Source organism: Cynocephalus volans, chromosome 6 (genome assembly GCF_027409185.1).
Source record: "Cynocephalus volans isolate mCynVol1 chromosome 6, mCynVol1.pri, whole genome shotgun sequence".
NCBI lineage: Eukaryota > Metazoa > Chordata > Mammalia > Dermoptera > Cynocephalidae > Cynocephalus > Cynocephalus volans.
In genome coordinates this window covers 133,692,897-133,719,299 of record NC_084465.1, presented here as the reverse complement: position 1 = coordinate 133,719,299, position 26,403 = coordinate 133,692,897, and the positions used below count along the sequence as shown (strand labels likewise).

Genomic DNA, 26,403 nt, shown 5'->3' with positions numbered 1-26,403 from the left:
TATGCTTCTTTGCCATCTGTATCTTCTTTGGTGAGAGGTCTGTTCAGGTCTTTTTTCCATTTTTTAATTGGGTTGTTTTCTTATTGTTGAGTTTTAAGAGTTTTTTGTACATTTCGGATACCAGATCTTCATCCCATATGTGTTTTGCAGAGATTTTCTCTCAGTATATGCCTTGTTATCTTATTCCCTGAACAATGTCCTTTGCAGAGCAGAAGTTTTTTAATTTTAGTGAGGTCCATCTTATTTTTTCTTTCATGGACTATACTTTTGGTTTTATATCTGAAAAGTCATTACCAAACCCAAGGTCGCCTAGATTTTCTCCTATGTCATCTTCCAGGAGTTTTATAATTTTGTGTTATACATTTAGGTCTATAATTCATTTTGAGTTAATTTTTGTGAAAGGTGCCTAGATTCATTTTTTTGCATGTGGATATCCAGTTGCTTCAGAACCATTTGTTTAAAAGACAATCCTTTCTCCATGAAATTGCCTTTGCTCTGTTGTCAATGATCAGTTTGGTTATAGTTGTGTAGATCTGTTCTTTGGCTGGGAATGCATTGAGACTATAGATCAAGCTGGGAAGAAATGACAGCTTGACAATATTGAGTCTTCCTATCCATATGGATGGAATATCTTCCCATTTATTTAGATCTTCTTTGATTTCTTTCATTAGAGTTTTCAAGTTTTCCTCTTATAGATCTTATACATATTTTGTTAGATTTCTACCTAAGTATTCCACTTTTGGGTACTACTATAAATGTTTTTTTTTTTACTTTATTTAAAATTCTACTTTTTTGTTGCTGGTATGTATGTAAGGATACAATTGACTTTTGTATATTAACTTTATATCCTGCAACCTTAAAATAATCACATATTAGTTCCACTTGTTGTTGTTGTTGATGCTTTGGGATTTCTACATAGACAATTATGTCATCTGCAAATAAAAAGTTTTATTTCTTCCTTCCCAATATGTATACCTTTTATTTCATTTTCTTGTTTTATGGCATTAGCTAGGATTTCCAGCACAATGTTAAATAGGAGTGGTGAGAGCAGACACCTTGCCTTGTTCCTGATCTTACTGGGAAAGCATCCAATTTCTCATCAAGTATGACCTTAGCTGGAGGTGTTTGGTAGATATTCCTTATTAAGTTGAGGTAGTTCTCCTCTAGTCTTAGTCTGTTGAAAGTTTTTATCACGAATGAGTGTTGAATTTTGTCAAATTATTTTTCTGCATCTATTGATATAATCATATGATTTTTCTTCTTTAGCCTGTTGGTGTGATGAATTACATTAATTGATTTTCAAATGTTGAACCAAACTTGCACACCTAGAATAAATCCCTCCTGGTTGTAGTATATAATTTTTTTTAATACATTGTTGGATTTGACTTGCTAATATTTTGTTGAAAAGGACTAGTTTTTAAGCAGCAGTAAAACACATATTATTTTAAAATAATCCACATGGGTTTGTGCAAAAAAAAATCTTTTTACATTCTCTTATAGCAGAATGATTAAACTGCCATGTTAATTAGGGCCATATATACAAGAATATAAAGTAGGATTGTGTTTAAATAATGATATCTAGGTATTTTTTTATTTGTCCCCTCTCTCCACCTGCTGCTCTCTCTCCACTTATGATGCCCTCCCCTCACTGTCTACCTCTCCAAATCACACTACCTTTTAGGAAAACTCATTCTGGGTTTTCACGGCAAATTAAACAGAAGCATTTTTGTCTGCTCACTCCTGAAACCAAGCAAAAAATTAAAGGATTAAGAAATACATAGCCACAAAATACAGAATGAAAGGAAGGAAAAAACAGGTAAGGATTATCAATAAAATAAAATTTTGAAAAATGGTAAACAGATGGTGGAGTACTAACTTCCTTAGCAGACAGGAGGAAGCTAAAAATCTACCAGCTTTGTTGGCAAATACTTTATATTTCCTTCAGATTATTTGGGATATTCTCCTGCATAGTCTATGTTGGGATATTCTCCACACCGCCATCCGGATGAGAAAACTAACATTAATACATTACTACTATTTAATCCTTCTACCCCATTTAAATTTCATCAGTTGTCTCAACAATGTCTTTAATAGCAAGAGGAGTCAATACACAACAATATATTGCATTTATTTGTCATGATTTTTTAGTCTCCTTCAGTCTGGAGTAGTTTCTTAGTTTTTCTTTGATTTTCATACCCTTGACAATTCTGACAATTACAGAACATTTGTTTTGTAGACTGCCCCTCAATTTAGATTTTTCTGACGTTTCTTCATGATTACATTCAAGTTATGGATCATTGAGAGGAATATCACAGAGGTGATGTTGTATTCTACTCATTGTATTCTATTAGGTGGTTCTGATTTTGATTTATGCTATTACCAGTGACATTATCTTTGGTCATTTGACTAAGATGGTGTCTGACAGGCTTCTTCGCTGTACAATTGTTCTTTTTCCGTTTGTAATTAATATTATTTTATGATGAGGTAAATTAAAACTATGTAAATATCTGTTCCTCATCTAACTTTCAATTTGTTCACACATTTATTTATAACAAATGTGGACTCACGGACTCTTGTTTTATTCAATGGGTTACAATTTATTACTATTATTATTTATTTTGATGCCACATTGTCCCAGATTTGGCCATTGGGAGCTCATTCAGGCTAAATTGTATGTCCTTTAACAGATCCCCATAATTCTAGGAGACTTCCTTTGTGGCACAAAATGTTCCAGGATCATTTTGTACATTCCCTGCCCCAGTCAATGACTCAGTCATTTCTTAGAAAATCCTTGGTTCTTTTTGGTTGAGAATGGTTTTCAGAAATCAAGATTGGGCCTCTAGATGTGCTCACTGCTATTGGGGTGATGGTGTTTTCAAGCCTTGTCAGTGGTCAGAGTTAGACATGATATATGTGTGTCTGTGTACATATATCCACATACATGTAATATGTATATGGACCTATGTATATGTTGATAAATATATGTATATATGTGTATATAATGTATATCAACTTATATAACTATATACAGTGGAAGAATTTACAGCACCACTGGTTCATTTTAGTTTTCTGCTTTCCATATTTGTAACTCCCTTCTCTGACAATGAGACCTGGCTCCCATTTCCTTCAATATACTTATTTAATTAATCTGCATGCATATAACAAGTGTACAATCCCCATTGCTGCTCCTCCATACCCTCCTCCCCATGTCCTCTTCTTCTCATGTGGGCCCCCACCCACTGTGACTCTAGCAATTGTTTGGATCTCTTTAATTTTTCTCATAATAGTTTATAATTTTCAGTGTTAAGATCTTGCACATCTTTTTCAAAATTTATTAGTAGGTAGTTTTTCACAATATTTCAATGAAATTGCTTTTATTTTCTAATTGTTTGCTGTTAGTATATAGAACTGCAATTTTTTTTTACCTTAATTTGTATCCTGAGACCTTCCTACACTCACTAGTTCTAGTAGTTTTATTGTTATTGTTGATTCCTTAGGCATTTTTACATAAACAATCATGTTATCTGTGAATAGGAAGAGTTTAACTACTTATTTTCCTATCTTTATGTCTTCAGTTTCTTTTTCTTGCATTATTGTGATGGACTTAAAATTGAATAGAAATGAAGACATTAGAAATTCTTGCTTTCTCCTTGATCCTATTGGGAAAGCATTCAACATTTCACCAGTAAGCAGAATAACTGTAGGTTTTCATATATGCTTTATCACATTGAGGAAGTTTCCTTGTATTTCTACTTTGCTGAGGGGTTTTTGTTTTGTTTTTGTTTTTTGTTTTAAGATGAATGGGTGTTAAATTCTGTCAAGTGCTTTTCTGCATCTTTTGATATAATTTTATAGTTTTTCTGTTAATATGCTTACACTGATTGGTTTTATAACTGCATTCCTAGGATACACCTCAGTTGTCATGATCTCCATTGTATTCAATATACTATTATTTTGTTAATAATTTTTGCATTTATTTTATGAAGGATATTGGTCTTTTTTTAATCTTCTAATGTCTGTGTCTGGTTTTGGTATCAGGTAATATTGATTCCATAAAATAAGTGTTCCTTTCTCCCCTAATTTCTGAAAGAATTTTTGTAAGACTGGTATTATTTCTTCCTTAAATATTTGGTAGAATTCATTACTGAAACTATCTGGGCCTGGAATTTTCTTTTGGTAATATGTTTTAATAACAAATTCACTTAATACAGGGTAGGTCAGATTTTTTACTTTACATTCTGTCAACTTTGGTTGACGAACTTGGCCATTTCATCTAAGTTACCAATTTATTGGCCTAAAGTAGTTCATAATATTCTCTTATCCTTTTGTTGCCTGTAGAATCTGCAGTGATATATCCCCTCTTTCATTTCTGATTTGTTAATTTTCTCCTTTCTTATGTTAATAAGTCTCTTTACCTTTGGATTTCAATAACCTGTCCTGTGCCTACTGTGGTTTGATTAGCATTTATTCTGCTTGTGGTTCACTAACCCTCTTGGATCAATAAGTTTGTGTTTTTACTAAATTTGGGAGTTTTAGACCATTCTTTCTTCAAATATCCCCCCCATTCTCTCTTTTCTCTTCTTCTGGCAGTCCAATTGTGTACGTTAGACTGCTTCATATTGTCCTATAGTTCTCTGAGGACCTATTCATATTTCTTCTATCTTTTTTCTCCCTCAAATTTGGATAATTTCTGTTCATCTATTTTCAAATTCACTGACTCTTGTTCCATCTCCAATCTGCCATTAATTATATGCAGTAAAATTTTCATCATAGCTACTGTATTTTTCATCTAAAATTTTTGTTTGAATCTTTTCATTGTTTCTGTTTTGCTGCTAAGTTTCTCCATCTGCTTATTCACTATAAGTATATTTTCCTGTAAGTCCTTGAAAATATTTATAATGGCTCCTTTAAAGTCTTTGTCTGCTAAGTACCACCTAAGGTTTGGTTTCCACTGACTGATTTTTTCTCTCTTGCATATAGTTCACATTTTCTTGTTTCTTCACGTTTAGTCATTTCTTATTATATACTAGGCATCATGAATGATACATCGTAGAGAGTCTGGATTCTGTTATATTGCTCAGAAGAGTGTCTATTTCTGTTCTAGCAGGGATTAACTTGGTTGATGTAGGGTCCCCCAGTTCTCCCTGCTTTCCTGCTGAAAAATCACATTTGTGACCCCTCTGTGACCTGCCAGCTGCAAGTTCCTCCCAGCCTGTGTAAAAGAAAACCAGGGCTTTCAACATTCCTAGGCAATGATAAAGTTATCTAGGTTGTTGCCCAAAACACTGAAAGAAACTGGCCTTCGACCTGAGCTAAATTCCCTAAACCCTCATATAAACTCTATATCCTGACCCCCTCACAGCAGGCATACCTAGGTACAAATCCCTTTTCTCTTGCTGTCCGTCATGAGGATACACTGCAGCACCCTACACATAAGTTCCTCTAATAAATGCTTTGGACTCATCACCCTTGCATTTAGTGCTTCTTTCTTTGGAATCCCAATTGGCACCATCTTGGGATGGTCTGGGGCACTCCCTCATGGGAAATACCTGACGCCACTTTTGGGTTGATTCCAGCCATGGGTTCTGCAGGATGAAACAGTTGGATTCAAACTCCTGAGCATGTCTCCTTTGTTTGGGGCTAGAGCTGAAATCTCTGTTCAATTCTTTTACTTTCTCGTTGCCTCTTATTCACTGGGCTCTTTGTGGTCATGCCTACTGATGCATATTTCAGTGGCTAGATAAGAATTTGAGCAATTTACATGCAGATGTATATGAAGAGAGGGCTCCCCACTTCTATGATGCTCTCCCTTACAGGATTGCCCCCTGGCTCCCAGCTGCTCTTCAGTCCTGAACTCTGAACTGACATCACAATCCAGTAAGGCTGCAACTTTCTTCATTCTGAACCACGTAGTTAATTAGTGAATGTTTTTGGACAAAGCCTGCAAACCCAAAAATCACATTGATATAGTTCCAACCTTTTAAGGGTGCACCTATCTCCAGGTTTTGCTTTTAGTCTCTGTCTGATGTCTTCAATAGTTAATTTTTAATATTTTCATCCAGATTTTGTCATTGTTATCTGTGGGGAGGTTAGCCCAACCATCTTACACCACCATTACCAGAAGCCAAATTTTCTGGTATTACTATTTTGCTCCATAGTGGAATTACACTCCCTACCACAACCCCTTTTTCTTTATTGGTAGAACGGCTATTTTGTTTAAATGTTCATCCTCCTTCCACATCTCTGGGGTAGATCCTGATTAGGCTATGTCAATTATTATAATTCATTTTCCTTGCATCGGTGGTATGTTTAGGGTCATATATCAGTGAGGAAACCAGAGCTACTCTGTGTCGTCAAATGTAAAGGGCTTTAATATAGGGAATTGGTGGCTTACCCCCCTAAAAATTGAAAGGACCATTGGTCAGAGAAGCCACCACTGACCTTCTCAACCTGAAGCACTCAATCAAGCAGGTGGCTCCCAAAACTCACCTTTACGTTTCTAAGGAGTATCATATCCACTCACAATTCTGGCTGCAACTGACTCAGAAGAATAATGATTTCCCCATCATTCTGCTCAAGGGTGCCTCTTTTTGACACACTCTAGCCTGGAACCATACAACAAAGGGGATTCTGGCCAGTGTAGTTCCTAGTTTCTTCTCTTCAAAGCAGAGGAGAACTTAGAAGAGGTAGTGGTGATGCCAAGTTGATAATAGATAATCCAACACAGGGCAGGTGATCCATATTAGCCAAAGGGCCATGAGGAGAAGGGAGCTGGTGAGCTTCTGGAAAAGATTTATTTGCTGGTAAACTAAACAAAACAAAAAAGACTCACAAGAAGAACAGTCATTCTTCTCCCACTGTTTTTTTTTTTTTTAATGTGGATCTTGGAACTGAAACATTGATCTTGTGATCAGGAGATAGAAGCAAACACAGTGTCTGAAGCCTGTCCAACCCGGATTTCTTGTTATTTGAGAATAAATTTTAGTGTTTGTTCTTTTCAATTGGTTTTTCTGTTACTTGTAACAGATATGGGACGTTGTTTGGATCAGGGAGGTACATCCCACAAGGAACAGTTTGAAGGGGTGAAAATGGTAGTCTTTAGGGAGCAGGCCTGGGGTATTGGGGTGCTGTAGAGGGTACATCGTTTTTTATTCCATGCTTTGAGTTATTTTACATTGTAATGAAAATATATGTACTAATTAAAAAATGAAATCAAAAAAGAGACAAGCTGACAATTCATCTCCACATCATGCTTTTCTTGATTCATTCTGTCCTATAGTGCAAAAGGAAATGGTAGCTAAATGCAACAATTCTTCCTTGCTCTTATTTCTGGTAATCATGAATTTTACCTCCTATTGAAGAGCTTCCTAAATGAGCCCCATTCTAATTCCCCTTAATCTACCCACCTATCTGCTACCAAAATAATCATTCTGAATGGCAAATATAATCATATCTTTATCCTGCCTAAAATCCCTAATTGGACTCATATTTTCTCTATAGGATAAAATCCAAATTCCATAATATTGCATCCAAGACCCTTCCTGATCTGGCCCCAGCACTCTCTCATGTATTTATTCCAGCCATTCTGAAAATCTTGCTTTTCTCTGGACACTCTATGCTCCTACCTCCATTCTTTTGCACACACTGTTTCTTTTGTTTGGAATATCCCTCCTAACTAATCCCTTTTTAGCTACCTCTTCTGTAAGTTTTCTTATTCCCCAGTCCTTCTACAGTCTCCTTTCCTAGATATGTTGTGGATACAGGTAGCCTCCATCAGCACAAATTATATAACAGGTCAAAATTTACTTCCTGAAAATTTTGAGATCCAGAAAATCTCTGAAATCTAAAGTATTTTTTGGTAACTCATTTGTTGGCAAAATCTGAATTGAACTATTTATATGTATATTTATAATCCCAAATGATTCCACTGTATGAATGCTCATCAGTTTTGTTGCAGAAATACTAAAGGGTTCCATTGCAGAGTGAAGACTGAGCCCCCACTGATGGTATTCTGTACCATGGAGCACCCACACCTATGGCCACATCCCAAAAATAGCTATAGCAATAGTTCTCATCCCACCAGTTCTTCCAGAACTTTCACTTCTCATCAAGAGGTGATGTTTCCTGTCCCTCTTGAAACTGAGAGGGATTTTATGATTGCCTCAAAGAATAAAAAGGAGCAGAAGTGACACTGCTTGACTTCCAAGGCTAGATCATAAAAGGTCATATGACTTCTGCCTGTTTTCCTTTCTTTCTCAAAATGCTTGCCCTGGGAACCCAGCTGCCATGGTGTGAGGAAGCCCAGGCCACATGGCGAGGCTATGTGGAGGTGTTCTGGCCCACAATCCCCACTAAGGTCTCAAGCACCAGCCAACATTAACTGCTAGATATGCGAGTGAATGAGCCTTCAGGATTCCCTTCACTCAGCATTCAAGAGCCCCTCTGGGTGACCAGCTGCAGCAAAGACAAGCTGGTGCCACCAAGCTCTGCCCAAAATGCAGATTCATGAGAAAAATGAGAGTTTTTATTGTTTTATGCTACTAAGTTTTGGGGTAATTGTCATGCAGTCATAGTAACTGGAATACCATCTATATTACTTTGCCAAAATGTGAAAAATTCTGAATTCCAAAACCTGTCAAAGGTTTCAGATAAGACCTGCACACTATCATCATGTGCTTATATATCTATCTTTCAATGGAATTAGAAGTTCTCAGAGGACAAGAACTAAGTATTTTTATCTTGGTAGTCTCAGAGCCAGTGTCTAAGATTTGGTAGGTGCTCAAAGCATGTTTATTGAATTAAACTTGAATGAATGGATAAACAATAAATAAACATTGAAAATACATTGAAATAGTTTGGGGAGACTTTTATTCAACTCGATCCACTGCTCAAAAATAACTTAGAAGGTCTTATTTTCAGAATTATTTTCAGTTTATGAGCTATACAAAAAGTTTCATTAATGTCACTTTGTTTTTAACATAAAATATTATTATGATTACATACTTTATCCATCAAACTATGTTCCAAATTTCTCTTAGCCATTTCCAAAAGTCGAATACATCTTTTAACGATGAAGATGTTCCATTACTGAGGATAATCAAAATAATCTGACATAAACTCTGAACGTAATTCCAGAATAGGAGATTCCAAATGCAGTACAATGATGCATAGGGGCACAGATGTCAGCATCCATGGTGACGCCTTTGGAATTTTTAAAAAACCCACTAATCTGGAGTATAAGTTCTGTTTTGCAATACAAAAATATGTTTATTATCTCATGGTCACACATGCTATCACATATATACTTAACTATATGGAGGGAAAGGGAGAAAAAGAGGTAAACAGAAAATCCATAATGTCATAATAGCATGAATAGATAATGTCAATTATTTTTTAATGTTCCTGTTGGGAATGACTGTTTTAGCTCTTCCCAGGGAATGTTCTGATGGAATAAGTGAGGCACTCGTTTTACAGTCTTGCTGCTCAACACTGGGCTGATCGGACTTTAATGGATCCTCACTGCCATGCTTGTCCTGCTTCCTCACTTTATGTCAACTGTTTAAAGCTGGGTTGTACGTGGGAGTGTCTCAGCATAATGCACACATAGAGGAAACATCCATGTGGCAGCCAAAATGCCATTGAAATAAATGTAAACATTAACTAGTCTCCCAAAAAATGCCAAAAGAGGAATGACTCTTACAGCCCTTTAAGCAACACTTAAAAAAACAACAAAAAACTTGTTGGAAAGCTTCTTTTTCCTTTTCCTTCTCTCTGATGTGTCACAGAGCGCATCAAGAACACCTCCTCCAGATCCCCTTGTTTTTCTTCCTATTTTCCATAATCTGTCCCTTTATCCCTCTTTCTCTCATACCTCCCCTTCCATCCCCCACAGTGTTCTTTCTGCCTCACTTCTCTCATCTTCTGAATCTGTTCTTTTCTCACAGGAGATGGTCTTGCTGCTTTTTCACAATCAACTAAACTGCCTTGGCTTCATTTAATTCCCTCCCTCTTCCATTGACCTGGTCCCATATGGTCTTGGGCCCAGGAACACAGTGCAGGATTCTTCTCTTCCAGGCAAGGATGGGGAGAAGCTGTGAATCTGTATATATATATGGTCATACCAACATCTTACAGGAGGAATTACACCTTGCTAAACAGTAGCAGTATGAGGGGAACCCCATCTGTATATTTATATAGTTAGGATATCATAAAGTACACTATGGCCTGGCTATAGACTCTATAGGAACATGTCAGGAACCCTAAATTCACTGATATATATTGCTGCAGCCTTCTTGGGGTCTGCATAAATTAGCATTGACTTAGATGGATAGGTAACTAGACCAATAAAGAACTATATCATCCTTGAGCTACCTCATTCTGGGGGTTCCCCTCCTTTTACCTGATAGCTCAGCACCCACCTTTCTAGGCCTAGAAAGGAGTTTATAACCTTGGAAATTGCCAAGGACCTGGCAATGAGAGTCAAGTGTCCTCTCTTATATCCGCCAGCCCACTCTGCCTCTGGACTTGGAGCCCCAGTGAAGACCTGGGAATTGAAGGGTGGGGAAGCTGCAGGAGCAGAAATTCCTATTTATGATCAGGCTGCCAAATAAAATACAGGATGCTCAGCTAAATTTGAATTTCACATAAAGAACAAATAATATCTTAGTGCATGTATGTCCCAAATATTGCATGGGACAAACTTATACTAAAAAGAAAAAAAAAGTATTCATTTTGTGAAATTCAAATTTAACTGGGTGTTCCTGTTTGATTTCCTCCCCCAGATTTGGCAACACAAATTGACGACATTATCAACGAGGAGTGAATACCTTATGCTTAAAAATGGGAATTCTTAAGTATACACTGCCTCTTGAGTAGCCCACAAAAAATGTACCTAAAACATGAGAATATCAAAAAAGCAGTCTCCATACGCAGCAGGGTCAGTCAGAGGCAGTCTGAAGCACGAAGATGCTTAAGTTGCTGAAAAGGTTTTATTGGTGTACTAAGTCAGCTTGTGCTTAAAGAGTACATGATGTTGCAGCCCTGTGAAAATTTACTTGTCAGCATAACTTGTGTAGATGAGCTTGAAGTCTCTTCTCATTTCCTGGAAAGGGAGTTGGGAAAATCTGAAGGAAATCTGCATTTCCATATTGAGAAAACATGTAGATCAAAAACACTACAATAAAATGTAACTACACTGACCAGGAAAATTTTAGAAGGTGTAGAAGTAGGCATCAGTGAAAGTGCTCAAAACCTCATGATTTTTTTTTTTCTTTAAAAATACTAATAGAGATCAATCTCATAAAAATAAAAGGAATTTCACGTCAATCCTTAGCAGAGATTGAAACTATGGCATCGTAACTTCATGTAACTAAATCATTATTTTAAAAGCTGATATACAAAGAAAAATTACAGTTTAAAATAATGAATATGCTAATAATAAAAAAATAAAAATTAAAGAAAGCTAATATGGAATTTATTTACATTTTATTTATTATGTAATTATAAACAATTGAAACTAATAAAAATTATTACGAGTACCAAAACATATGCATATATAATTAATTACTAATAAATTATAAAACCAGAAGAATCATCAAATCACCTAAGTTCATGACAAATATCCGATTTGTTTGCTTTGCTCTGCTGCTTTTAAAAACAAAATTACTCAGTAAGATAGAGATCTCATCAAAGCATTCTTGAGTAAAGATTCAAATACAGACAATTCTGCAGATGAAAGGAGAGACTATTAGGTCACCCGGTGAGGATGGAATAAGGCGTGACTAGTCCAGTTGACAGCAGCAGCCATGGTGGGTGATCAGTGGATAGGTGCTTCCTGTGCTCACAAGGACCCCCATTGCCTGAATAGTGTGGGGACACTTGGGGGAGTTTGGGTCAATGATGAAATGCAACCTGGGTGGAAGCACAGCTTCCCTGAAAACAGAGCAGAGGTACAGGGGGAGGCTTGTAGAGTGTGTCACAGGAATGGAGCAGGACAAAGCTGCAGAGTGAAGGCTCAGGCTGGAGCAGGTAAGAGACTGTCCTGCTGCCATGTCCTCTGAACAATTCCAAAAGTCATTTCATATCTTCAACTCTCTGTTTGAAACAAGCGCTATCCTATGGACTTCAGAGTAAAAGTAAGTCCATTAAATATCACAGAGGGAAATAAACCTATACTCACCCATCCCCTTTCCCTACCCCCCATCACTGACCTGTGTGAATTCCATTTCCCACTTTGCCAGTAGTGTTTTAGAAGTGATGGCCCATGTAAAAGACAGCAGCTCTGTCTCAGTTTGATAGCTTGCTAAACTGTACACTCACTGAAGGCAGGGGCAGTCTCTTAGATACCTGTATTTCCTACAGGACCTAAAACCTGGAACAAAGTGCTTTGCACATAAGTAAGGATTTTAGGTGAATTAATGAATGCAATCTCCAAATTGCTAACATTTAAAAAATACTAATTAGTATTATATTATTGATCTCAAAAATAAAACAAAGCAGAATCATATTGATGATCATCTTTTTTGTTGTTGTTGTTGTTGTTTGTTTGTTTGTCTTTTTCGTGACCGGCACTCAGCGAGTGAGTGCACCGGCCATACCTATATAGGATCCGAACCCGCGGCGGGAGCGTCGCCGCGCTCCCAGAGCCGCACTCTCCCGACTGCGCCACGGCTCGGGCCGAGATCATCTTGTTTTGACAGTCCTCACACAGACTCCTTTATTTTTTATTTTATTTATTTATTTTTTTTTTTTTTTTGTCTTTTTCGTGACCGGCACACAGTCCTCACACAGACTCCTTTATTTTATTTTATTTTTATTATTTTTTTTTTTTTTTTGTCTTTTTCGTGACCGGCACTCAGCCAGTGAGCGCACTGGCCATTCCCATATAGGATCCGAACCCGTGGCGGGAGCGTCGCCGCAACCCCAGCTCCGCACTCTCCCGAGTGCGCCACGGGCTCGGCCCCACACAGGCTCCTTTAGAATGAGACTGAAGTACCGAGTCAAGGAAGTGTATAACTGACTTCGGTCTCCTGAGCTGTCAGTGCGGGCACCCTTCACCAGCATTCAATCAGCCACGGGAGAATCAATGAAGATCCTGTCAGCACGTTATATACATTGGGGAAAAGAACAAAATGAAATCATATCGACAAAATATGTCTCTCTTTCTGTAGAACTATTCTTTTGATCTTTATCCCAAACCTTCTTTGCCATGATCAACCAAAGACTGAAAACTGAAGATATGAGATGCATAAAAAGGCTATTTGATTATCTAGTCCAATTTTTCGGCCACATATACAATTATGTATTCCCTATAGAAATATTTTCTAGAACTTTGTTCCATTTTAAGTACTCTAAATGTTTTAAAGTCTTTTTCTGAAGAGCTTATTCTGGTTAGGTACATCTTAAATACCTGACAATTTTTCTGAAACTTCTATTCAATTTGTCTCATTTAAATTTTGCCCTATTACTCCTAGTTAGACCCTTTTCCTGTTACCATCTTGTAGATAATTTTTATATTCCTTTTTAGGCATAATTTAAGCATGCTTCACACATTAACAGTGTATGGTATAAATTACAGAAAACAGCAATATGTGAAGACATTCTGTGGGGAATAAATTAAAACATTAATTTCAGACATATCAAACCAACACTTTTTAAATTTGTGGTTCCTATAATTTTCCTACCTGTTTCTAAAGTCTTTGGAATGGGGAAATTAAATGGAAAAGATTTGTCTAAAACGTCTACCTTTATTTCACAGGTTGGACATTGGCCATTCCCATGAATATTTTAAAAGATGAAGAATTTTTAAAAAAGAATTTAACATGGAGGCCCTGCCCAGATTTAAGGTGGGAAATATTGGGGTTAGCAACTCATAATATATATGAATTGCCACTACTCTGGCAGCTGAGAGAGAATAAAGAGTATTCCCAGTTGGGAGAGGTCTTTATCGCCCACTGAGTATAAGCACAAATTGATACAACGAATTTGAATTGACTGAAGAACCGAAATATAAAGGGAAGATTTTTAAAAAGGAGAAATTAACTCAAATTTAACCAAAATCTTTATGTGTGAAGGAAGAACTTCCCCAGCAACAGGCTCGCCTGGGATCCTGGGATTTCTGATTCCCATAACTGATATAGAATTGCAAAATACACATGGAAACAGTACTGAAATAAACGCATGTGCACACACATGCACACACGCACACTTCTTAAGTAGTGAGACCTGAGAAAAAATCAAGTCTATCTCTTTTCCCAGTTTTCTTTTTCTCTATTACATTGATCACTGATCCCACGTTTTTACTCATTTATTGCCTATCTCCCCCAGCTCTCATCCTAGAATTTATGCTCCATGAAGACAGAACTTTTGTTTTATTTTGTCTTGTTCACTCTGTATAGGGCCCAGAGCACTGTCTGATCCATAGCAGGTAGTTAACAAATATTGGTTGAAGGAATAAATTAATTTGACACTGGTTTCTCTACTTAAGAAGTCAAACATTTATGTTATGGTATTTATGGTATAAATTACAGAATATCATGCATACCTGTCTGCTCAAAAGGGTGGACAAAAAAATTGTTATACAATGGGAAAGAGTTCTTTAGATACCTAAAGGAAGGTTTTGAAATAGTATTAGTTCTGAAAATATAAACTAGGAAGCATCTCAAATCTGACAATGTTATTAAAAGCACTAGAGATGTGGCTCCATGAGAGTGCAGGCAGTGTCACACTTATCTTTCCAGATCAGTTCATAACAAGGGCTGCTATGCAGTAGTAAGTAAAAGCCCATTGGAAGAGTTGAATAGACCATGAGCTAAGCATTTACTTGCGTTAATTCATTTACCCCTCACAATAATTCTATGTGGGAGGTACAGTTATTATCCCCAGTTTCCAGCTGAAGAAAATAAGGCATAAGAGAATATATAACCTCCAGTTATCAATGGATTGTCCCTCAGCTCCAAATTCACCCTTCGTTGCCCTGCTTTGTGATCCTGGAGCTGGCGGAATGTTAGGCTTTGTCAACAGAGGGCACCAGAGGGACGCTGCAGGGCCATAGCCTCAGGAAGGCAGGTTCTGGTCTTCCATTGTTACTACTGGGTGTGTGGGATCAGTGGTCAGCTTGGAAGAGTACTAGCTGCATACTCCAGCCACACTGTCCTAACAAGTAGCTGCTTCTGCAGACTAGCTCTGGCCCTCACCTACTAGAAAGTCTTTTGCCACCAGCAGGCTATATGTTCCTTTGGTAGCCACACCTTTTTTGAGGAGGACTGAATCCCAGCCTCAAGGTTGGGGTGAGACCCCTCTCCTACTCCATGGTTACTTTACTGTCCACTGTCCCTCAGCCAAGAGGCCGTGGCTGCTTTTTTGTACCTGTTACTAATGTACTAACCCTCAGACACCTCTTTTACCCCTTTTAGTGGCTAATCACCTTCTACAAGTTAATGGTTCTTTACATTAAATTTTCCCTGGATATAGTACTGGTAGGATACTATACGATATCAGACCCTGAATTGCCCAAGATTGTACCACTAGGAAGCAATAAAGCTGGTTTCAAACCCAGGAAGTCTCCAGAGTATACACTTCAAGCTACTATGCTACACCATCTCAAATGTTTGGGATAAAATTCTAGTTAACATTCCCTACAGTCTGAACACCTCTAATGCTGCAGGAAGCATTTACTCACCTAGGAGTTTTATTCAATGGCAAAAAGAGAATTGCAGTACAAGGATAACGTATTCACTTTCATCTCAAGTATGGCATGGACTAATACCAACAGCCCTAAGTTTTAATTTTTAAAATCACTTTCATATGCAGGATTTCACCTGCGAATGATTTTGTAGAGTTGATAAGGCATATGTTATTATTTCTATAAATAAACTGAGGCCTATAGATATTAAAAATATGCATGGTTAGTGATATTCAAGTCTCCCAAATCCGAGTCAGAACTTTGTCTATAACATCACTGTCTTGCCTTGAGGTTTAGTTGCTCCGGAGTCAATTTTAGTGGGAGAATGAAAAATGGATCCTTCAAAGATCTCCATGTCCTAATCCTTGGAAGCTGTGAATGTCACATTATTTGGAAAAAGGGTCTTTGTAGGTATGCTAAATTAAGGATCTTGTGATGGAGAGATATCCTCGCTTATCTAGGTGAGCCCTAAATGCCATTACAAGTGTCCTTATAAGAGATCAGCAGAAAGAGACTTACACACACGGGAGAAGGTGGTGTGAAGACAGGCAGAGGCTGGAGTGATGCAGCCACAATCCAAAGAATGCCAGCAGCCTCCAGAAGTTGGAAGAGGCAAGGAATGATTTTCCTCTGGAGCCTCTGGAAGGAGCTCAGCCTTGTGGACACCTTGATTTCAGCCCAGTGATATTAATTTTGGACTTCTGGCCTCCAGAACTGTGAAAGAACAAATTTTTGTTGTTTTAAGCCACCGAATTTGTGGTAATTTGTTACAGCAGCCTCAGGAAACTTATATACTGACAAAATCTAATTTAAAATAAAAGTTTATGCAGATAGAATTTTTAACATGACATATGAAAGATTTATAAACTCAGCTTCATTAAAGTTAAGACCATTAAGAATGAAAACACGAGCTACAGGTTGTGAAAAGACATTTGCAATACAAATATCCTACAAAGGAGTAATAACCAAAATATAGGAAAAAAACTCCTCCAAATTAATAAAAAAGACCAACAACTCAAAAGTTTAAAAATAGGCCCATCACAAAACAGGATGTCCAAATAACAAATAAACATAAGAAAATGTGCTTAACACTATCAGTCAACTGGGGAATTCAAATTAAAATCCCAATGAGATAAAGATACCACTACATCCTCCCTTCAAATGGTTAAAATTAAAAGGACTGATAATACCAAGTGTTGGTGAAGATATCGAATAACCAGAACTCTCATACACTCCTACTGGGCATGTAAATTGGTAGAGCTACTTAGGAAAACTATTTGAACAGTAATCTACTAAATATAAACATATCCATGTACTATAATTCAGCAATTCTTCTCACAAATATATACACAAGCTAAGGTGTTCTTCTGTGCACCAAAAGATGAACAAAAATGTATAACAATATCCATCAACATGAGAATGGAGAGAATTGTGGCATATTCATACAAAGAAATAATACACGGCCATGAAAAGAAATGAACTACTACTATCACCAACAATATAAAATGAATCTTGCAGACATAATGTTAGGCAAAAGAAGCCAGACACAAAATAGTACACACTATGTGATTCTATTTATATGAAGTTCAAGAACAGGCAAACCCAAATTACAGTGATAGAGGTTAGAATTGTGATTTCCTTGGAGGGTAGACAACTCAGGCTCAGAGGAGCCCTGCTAGTGTGCTGGAAAAGTTCTACATCTTCATCTAGGTAGGGGTTACATAGGTGTATATATAAGTAAAAGAAATTGAGGTGTCCACTTAAGATTTGTATTCTTTACTGTATAGACATTAGATCTTAATAAAAAGAACAGAAAAAATTTATTTTTAAGAAAAAGAAAGATATTAAGGTTAATGCATCATATTTAAGAGTCAGGAAACCAGCATGCCATCCTAGTTTCACTAAAAAGCAGTCTTGTGAAAATTGATTTTTCTCATTTCCAGAATTGGAATATTAATATATACCAAAATAAACTGATTGAGAGAATTAGATCTATTTAAGTATTCTATATTAGATCTGTATAAATATTCTTGAGTTCCTATAAAAGAAGCCACATATAAATATAAGGAAATATTATTTGTGGAGCATTCCAAAATCTCATTTTCAATTATGTAATCTATAAACACTATCTCCTTTTTAAAAAAAAAATTGCAATCACTAAAACCAATGAAGTAAATGAGTGTGGAAACTTCCGTTAGGCCAGCAACAATTGAGAAATAGGGGCTAAAAGTAGGGCTGTTTGTTCTTTCCATGAGCCTTTTTAGAGGATATTGTCATAAAATTAAAAAGTGAGCATTTATACTTAATAAATCTTCCTGAAGGATTCCCAGAATCTATTTAGTGATGAGATTTTAAATTCCAGAGAATCCAATCAAAGACTTATAAAAAAAATCTTAAGCCCCCAAATACCATTCTGCTCATATCCTTCTTCTTTGATGGTTATTGATAAGAATTAAACAATAATCAAATTGTAGTCATATCTAGATGTATACCATGGTTCAAATCATACAGTTCCTTTAAATCTGAGCTGTTAAGTGTGGTAGCCACTAACTACATGTGGCTATTGAGCACTTGAAATTTGGCTAGTCTGAATTGATTTGTCCTCTATATATAAAATACATATCAGTTTTGAAAGTGAATCCAATAAAAAAGTAAAATGTCTCAATAATGTTCTTAAATTGATTACATGTAATGATATTTTTAATGTATTCAGTTAAATAGGATATATTATAAAATAAATTTAATCTGTATTTTTTTCAATGTGAAAAAAAAATTTAATAGAAAATTTTAAATTACATGTTAAGCTTGTATTATATTTCTATTGGACAGCAGAACCCTAAATAAAGATGGAAATTTTCATAATGCTATTCCTCTCAGTATTGAGTTTTCAGAGAGTTTTAAGAATTACGGTTAAGTTTACTGTTTTCTGGCCAAATTACTTGTCTTTGTCAACAATTGAAAGCTATGTTTAATCTTTACAATCAAGTGGGTTTCAATATGGTCATATAATAAGATGTTTGTCCCACAGGATGTCATGGAATATTTGACCAGTTTTCCCTGAACTCTAATAGCTTGCAAACCTGTGGTCCTGAAGCTTAGTAGATCTCCTAGAGGACTTTCCAGGATACCCTAACGCAAACAATTTTTGTTTGAAAACAATTGTTTTAAAACAGAAACAATACTGCTATGGACCAAATTGTGTTGTCTGAAAATTCATATGTTGAAGCCCTAACCCTAATGTGACTATATTTAAAAATGGCCTTTAATAGGAGGTAATTAATGTTAAAAGAGGTCATAAGGATGGGGCCCTAATTCAATAGGATTGGTGGCATTATAAGGAAGAGAGATCTTTCTCTATGCCATGTAAGGACACAGTAAGAAGGTGGCAGTCTGCAAACTAGGAAAAGAGCCCTCACCAGAAACTGTTTCAGCCAGATTTTTTTTTTTAATTTTATTTTGTCGATATACATTGTGGCTGATTATTGTTGCCCATCACCAAAACCTCCCTCCCTCCTCCCTCCCCCCTCCCCCCCACCAGTGTCCCCTCTGTTTGCTTGTCGTATCAACTTTAAGTAATTGTGGTTGTTATATCTTCTTCCCCCCCCCCCGGTTTTGTGTGTGTGTGTGTGTGTGTGTGTGTGTGTGTGTGTGTGTGTGAATTTATATATTAATTTTTAGCTCCCACCAATAAGTGAGAACATGTGGTATTTCTCTTTCTGTGCCTGACTTGTTTCACTTAATATAATTCTCTCGAGGTCCATCCATGTTGTTGCAAATGACAATATTTCATTCGTTTTTATAGCTGAGTAGTATTCCATTGTGTAGGTGTACCACATTTTCCGTATCCACTCATCTGTTGATGGACATTTGGGCTGGTTCCAACTCTTGGCTGTTGTAAAGAGTGCTGCGATGAACATTGGGGAACAGGTATACCTTCGACTTGATGATTTCCATTCCTCTGGGTATATTCCCAGCAGTGGGATAGCTGGGTCGTATGGTAGATCTATCTGCAATTGTTTGAGGAACCCTCCATACCATTTTCCATAGAGGCTGCACCATTTTGCAGTCCCACCAACAATGTATGAGAGTTCCTTTTTCTCCGCAACCTCGCCAGCATTTATCGTTCAGAGTCTTTTGGATTTTAGCCATCCTAACTGGGGTTAGATGGTATCTCAGTATGGTTTTGATATTCAGCCAGATCTTGACCTGGGACTTCCAGCCTATAGAATGGTGAGAAAATAAATTTCTATTGTTTAAGCTGCCCAGTCTTTGGTGTTTTGTTAAGGCACCTGGAGCAGACTAATACAGATGCCTAAGACTTAATGCAATCTCATTTTAATTAAATATAGTAATTAATATTACTTAATGCTAATTATGGAGATATACATTTTTGATATATAAAGGCATGGTGATTTGCACAAAGTGGAGAGTAAATAAATAGTTGATTTGCTAAAAGTTAATAGTACAGGCCTCGCCTGTGTTCTCTGCAGACCAACTCACTCATAGACTATCTTTGCAAAGCCCAGTAAAAAGTCAAGGAAAAATTACTATTCTTCAAAAATATTATTACTTTGAAATTTTATTCTAACTATATCAAAAATATTCTCTTCAGTAAATAAAACTCATATTCCCACTTGAACTGAAAATGCTAAGTGGTTAATATCTTCCCTGGGGATTTGCTTCTTTGGATGACACCTTCAATGATTTCATCATAGTTTAAGCATTATAAAATCTCATTTTATGCTCCAGGGCATGAGTGATCCTCAAAGTTCTTCAATCAGTACAGTACTCAGCCTTGTGACTTTTGGAACAACATTTTAAAAGGCATTACAAAAAGGACAGAATGGATCCCAGCCTGGGGAACAGAATTGTATGCTTTCTTTAAAAACAGCCTAAACATCTTCGGTTTTTACACCTCGTTTTAAAGAAGGGGTAGGGAGAAGAGAACCAAATAGGGTAGTTGCTTTCATCACGGTTATCACTTTAATCTCTTCCACCACCTGTTAGACCTCAAAGAAATCTATACAGAATTTCGTTTGTCTCATACATATTTTCTGGAAAAAGGGCCCTGAGCTTTGAACATATCTCAAAGGAGACAGTGACCAAAAGGTTAAGAACCTCTTGTTAAGGGTCTGCATTACTGAACTGAACGAACGCTTCCCCCGCTCACGTGTAGGTTATACCTGACCTAGGTGACATCACAGAAAGGCTCAGGATGTCCTCCTTGCTGCCACTACTTTGTCGGTTCCCTGTTCTTTGGTTTTGTTTCTCGATGTATGTTGTGCTAGTTGCCATTAACTTTCCCTTTCCTTGGCAGTTGTCCTACTCTCTATGTCCCTGTTAAATAACAGTGGCCGTTGAGTGGCTGTCTCATTTGAGTCGGACCCACAGTGGAACTCATCACATTTATCAACATACCCTTTTCCCTTTCCACCCTCTTGGGGCCACCTGAATTTGCCATAGTGCGGGATGGGTAGCCCACCTCTTTACTCTCGTATTTCCGTCTAGAAACCATAAGTTTGGCGGCGGTACTTTGAAGCACACCAGATCTCATTGCTGGCTGCCATTCCCAGGTGGTGTAAAATTCATCTCCATTCCCGCTCGAAAGAGGTTGAAAGAAATGGTGCCTGTAGTGCGTTCTTGGCTCCCCAGACGAGAATATTACACGAAACTGATCACAGCTTTCCGTGTATGTCCATTATTTTGGCATTATTACCTCAAGTGGCAGAGTCACCTGCACCTGCCTTGATCACGGCTTCCCTAAGGATCCGCAGAACCACCAAGCACCCCTCACCCCTTCCACTCTCTCCAAGCCCCACATTCCCAGTGCTCTCTGTAAATACAACTTCAGCCCTCCTACTATGGGGTAAAGAATCGAAGCTCACTCTTTGCTGTACTCTCACGATAAATTCTAAAATTTCTTTCCGTTTCCTTCCAGAGCGCAGATGGCTAAGTTTTTCACCCCCCCTAAAACTTGCCTACAATCAAGGAGTCTGGCCCTTGGATCTCCCGGATCTCAGGGCAGGGAGTGGGCTGGCCAGCGAGGACCCACGACCCCTGGACTGTCTCTCAGGCTGTCCCTCACCAGCAGCTCGGCCCCGGGAGCGGGCTCCGCGAGCGAGGCCCGGGCGGCAGTGCGCTGTCCCCGGGGGCAGGGCCGGCCGGGGCGCTGCGGCCTCCGCGCCTCTTCCGGGCGCCGCGCGGCCAGGCCGGTGGCGGCGGCCCCCAGGGATGGCGGCGGCCGAGCTCCGCCAGCAGGTGGCCCCGGGGTCCCGGCGGCGCCGCCCCCTCCGCAGCGCCCCTCCTCCCGCGGGGGCGGTCAGCGCCCCGGCCGGCTCCGCACCCGCCGCCGCCGCCGCCGCCGCCCTCCTTCGGCCCGCCCGCCCGCCGCGTCCCCGGGGCCGCCGCCGCCGCCGCGTCCGCAGGCTGAGCCCAGGCGGGCTGCGGCGAGCGCCCAGGGAGCCGGCAGCTCCGAGCCCCCGCCGCCGCCGCGCCCTCCCGCCGCCGCGCCCCCGCCCGGCCCGCTCCCAACGGAAAGTTGGGCTGCGGCGGGCGGCGCTGGGCAGCAGCCAGCCGGCATGAGCGGGGGCCCGGGGGGCGCCTAGCGCTCCGGGGGCGACGCCGCGCGGGGCAACTTCTCCCGGGAGCCCGCGCCGCCGGGCCCCGCGCCGGCAGCCCCCGAGCGGGCTCGCGGTGGTTCCTCCCGTCCCTTGGCCTCCCCCCGCCGCCTTGAGACGCGGACCTTGGCCCCGGCGGCTCCGCGGCGGTGACACGAGCCCGCGCCTCAGCCCCCGCCGCCGGCCGCAGCCGCCGCCGCCGCCGCCTTCCCCGCACCATGGAGTTCTCGGAGAGGAAAAGAAGCAGGAAATCCCAGAGCTTCAAACTGGTGAGCCGAGGTAAGCGGCCGGCCCGGGGCGGCGGGGCGAAGGAGCCGGCGCCGCGCACTCGGCCCCGCGCTCCGGCCGCCCGCGGGGGTCCACGCCGGGGACGCGCCCTCCGCGGCCCCCCGGACCCTTCCCGAGCCCGGGGCCAGGGCCCGCGGCCGCACAGGCCGGCGGCGGGGAAAGTTGTGCGGGGGGAGGCAGGGTGTTGTTTAACGTAAACAAGTCGGAGGGCAGGTCAGGAAATTAGCAAACAATGCCACCGGGGGGCCCGAGCCCTCCTCAGGGTGCGCAGCTGCCGGGCTGGGGCGGCTGGGGACCGCCTGGCCGTCAGGCCGAGCGTGCACCCTCGGACCTGCGATTTCTTGTTTTTGTTTTGGTGGGGTTCCCCCCACCCCAAAGAGAAGGGAAAAAAAAGATGATCGTAGTTGTTTTAAGAAGGTGAAGGAAGCTCCTTAGGTGTCCAAGCCCAAAGCAGAATTGTTGACATCCAACATCTTCTAGCTAGCTGATCTGGGTTGGAAAGGGGTTTTAGACTAGATCACTTAGCAATCAGATAAGTACCATTCAAAAAGATAATAAAATCCAGCTAGTTCCTGACGATTTAACAGGTGTACACCACTCTTTGGGGCTTTTATTTTGTCAGGGAAGGGAAAGTTGAATACAGTCTTGTCTGCGTTCATTTACTTGTTAGAGCCTTTATCTTTTTTATTTGACTTTTTAAAAAATGATGAGAAGTAAAGGTAAGAGTCGTCATGAAAGTATGTCTGTCAAAAAGCATTGTGTCGCCTTAAATAGGAGGCAAGGGACTTTTTTCATTGTAATGTCACAAATCCTAATATTGAGTTTAGACCCACCCTGTCTAAATGTCGTCTTTGAACCATCTTGAGGTCAAAGCCAAACCACAGAACCTGTCCACTTTTCCTCTGTTGTTTTATCTAGCTTTGGCGTCAGAGTAGAGTAACATGTTGGATTGTTGCAACAACCTGCAGAAGTCACATGTAAACTGATGAAAATTAGAGTAATCTAATTAGATTGCAAGTAATTGAGTCTTTCAGACTAGGCTAAGCTAGCTATGATATGGATTCATTAAAGCCAACTTTCGGTTAGTCTGAAAAATGGTTGGACTATAGACATTTTGAAGATCTACAAATATCTGCTTCCTCTAGTTCAGTTTGGATACTGTTTAATAAAAGAGGCCTGAAATAGTTTTATGTACTCAAAATATTTGGCTTATCTTCTTTCCCTGTAAATTTTTTTCCCACACCAGTGTCGATTACTCAGTCATTTGTACTTTAAAAGTCTCTCTCTGTGTGACTGCCCTGTTGGTGCTATCTGATTCATTCAGGAATGTAGGCTGCTTTCTTATTTATGACCTCCGAGAACTTACTACTTTATCTTAAAAGTGAGAGTAGTTTTGTGGACATTGTCCTGTGAGATCTAAGGCTAAAAGAAAGGAATAGCTGTTAAGAAGGAACCTAGATGTTCCTACTTTTTAGAAACAGAAGATCGCCAAAGCTCAGTAGCCTCTATAGAGAAACTTGTCAAATAATGTATTTTAAACTCTGACTGACATAGCAAGTTTTTCCTTTTTTTTCTTTAAATTATGGGTCTGATTCTTCTCTGTGCTCTGCAGGTGTGTTTTTAGAAGATAAACTATTGCCTATTAAATAATGTGCAGTAGCTGAATGCAGAAGATTCACAGTGTGAAAGATGAAAATCTTGCTTTCTTATCCAAATTATACTATATCTGAAATAAGAAATCAGTATTTTTCACGTGTGCTTGCCTTTAAGCTGCTTAAAGGCTGAGATTTTCTGGAGAAACTCAGAAAACATTGCTGGATAATTCTAAAACATACTATTGATATGCTCATGAAAATGGGTTATGGAGATAAATTCAGAAACCTCCCCTGGCCTATGATTGGGCAAGATTTTTCTTTTCCCTGTGAACATACTTGCCATCTCAAAGAAAAGAAGCTTCGTAATTGGCATCTGTGGGCAGAATTACCGTGAAAACTGTGTGACCAAGCAAAGCTGTTTTCCAAAGTTAAAGTAATATTTCAAGTTTTTATACTTCACAGTAAGTAAAGTTTTAGGGATTATTATTATTGACTACAAATTCTTTTATTCACTGAGTTCTCAAAAAGTATATTTATAAGTTATAGATTATACATATTATATTGAATGAAACCCTACTCTTTATTGCTTTTTTGTATCTTGAGGGCATTAGAATTCTAATTTTTGGTTGTTTTCTCATGCCAGATTATCACCACGAGGCATATAAGATGTCAGAATTCAGCAACGATGTTAATGGGGAGGCGAAAGAGACACAACCCATTTTTTTAGGTAGGTTCCTGTGTCAATTAATTTCTCAGCAAAACTGCGTGGCCATTTGCAATTAGGGGGGAAAGAAAAAAGAGAGATTGTGCAATAGCGGGAAATGTCTGCCATTGCTTAATGTATGACATTCTTTTCAAGACCTTTTATTTTACAGATTGCCAATATATCCCTTATTAACATTGCTAAAAGTTGTAATTTCAGACATAAATGTTTATTAGTGTCTACACACAGTGCTAATTATCACTCGCTCTCAGAGCCAGATGCTGACAGTGCAGTTTTGTCGCTCTGTGTTCACCCCATTTACATCGCATATTTGCTGGCATGCTTCGCTGGCAATAGTTTGTGTAATTGGGGTATTACATCTTTGACATCTGGATAACAGAAATTCAATTTCCAGGAAGCTGCTATTTGTTTGGTTTTGCTTCTGCCTTGGGTGGGATAGAGGATTAATGTGCTGTCTTATTATAATGTCCCTTCACCTCTGTGACCTGGTTGCTAATCCCGCCATGACAAAATTAAATTAAATCTACAGTCAAAAAGCGTAAGGAAAATAAAAGTGTGATTGTCTGCCTAACCACATCTTGCTAGCGCTAGTTATTGTGGAGAAGCTCCTCATCTTTCTGGTTTCGTGTGCATTTCACACCAGCATTTTGGGTCAGAGGGAACAGCCATGCTGTTCTCCTGCCATCCTCATTCCCAGTTCACCTTAGGGCCAAGCAGAGCAAAAGCCACATCTCCGAGACCTTCCCACAAGTGCAGTTGCAGGATGGTAGGTAGCCACAGGTAGGGAGGTAGCCACGAACGTTGCCACTCTTTCTATGCATAGTTTTGGTATAAACACTGTACGTGAAGGACTTTGGATATGCAGTTAATTTGCTCACCGTGAGCCAAAAAGGAATCCATTTAGGATTTTACCTGTAAGAGTAAAGTACCCATCAAGTCTGCATGGAGAGTAAAGCATGGCATTTGGCTTCAACCCAGATACCTCTTCAACCCCAGGTAGTGGGGTGAGGGCCAGGTGCTGTGCAGCAATAAAGCAGCATAAGAGAGGTCCAAGCAAGAGTAATTCAAAGCAAGGGCCAGAATTGTCCTGTCACTGGGATTTCAGGTGGCAGGATTGCTGCTCAGACCCAGTGTGGGTAGTCCTTCAAATTAAACCATCCTGAAAGCCGGAGGGTGTAGTGTGCTCTCACCAGTAAATCTAATCTTTGTTTTGCTTTGAGACAGAGAGAGGGTAGCCTTGCAAAGAACTGGGAAGAAGTCAAATAGATACTTAAAGAGGTAAAATAGGAGGGAAGCATCAGCATTTCTTACATGAATGATCTTTGAAGGCACATGGACCTTTTCACTGAGGCCAGCATTGGGCTCAGCAGCTGTTTACTGTTAAGAGAACCAAAAACCGAAAGGTTAATAATCAAGTGGAATGCTGTGACCCGGAAAGGGAAGATTCTTGGATTGTACTCCTTTCAGTTCCCTAACCTTAATCAGTTGGAATTCTGT

The 26,403-nt window shown here is 39.4% G+C and overlaps 1 protein-coding gene and 1 pseudogene across 6 annotated transcripts in view; one reads left to right on the top strand and one right to left on the bottom strand.

Annotated features, from left to right (window-relative positions):
• Nucleotides 1-22,519, bottom strand: part of LOC134381057 (programmed cell death protein 2-like) — a 35,147-nt pseudogene extending 12,628 nt beyond the window's left edge.
• The window catches only part of BEND7 (BEN domain containing 7), an 85,523-nt gene continuing 81,223 nt past the window's right edge, over nucleotides 22,104-26,403 (top strand). For 4 of the 6 annotated variants that reach the window (XR_010023864.1, XM_063100107.1, XM_063100106.1 and 1 more), the window contains exons 1-2: nucleotides 22,104-22,578; nucleotides 24,826-24,909. Coding sequence is in view for 5 of the 6 variants with exons in the window: in XM_063100107.1 (XP_062956177.1) it covers nucleotides 22,518-22,578; nucleotides 24,826-24,909 (145 nt within the window). In the remaining variant the exon portion in view is untranslated. The remainder of the gene's footprint in view (nucleotides 22,579-24,825; nucleotides 24,910-26,403) is intronic. The other 2 variants (XM_063100111.1, XM_063100110.1) reach the window with 1 other exon arrangement.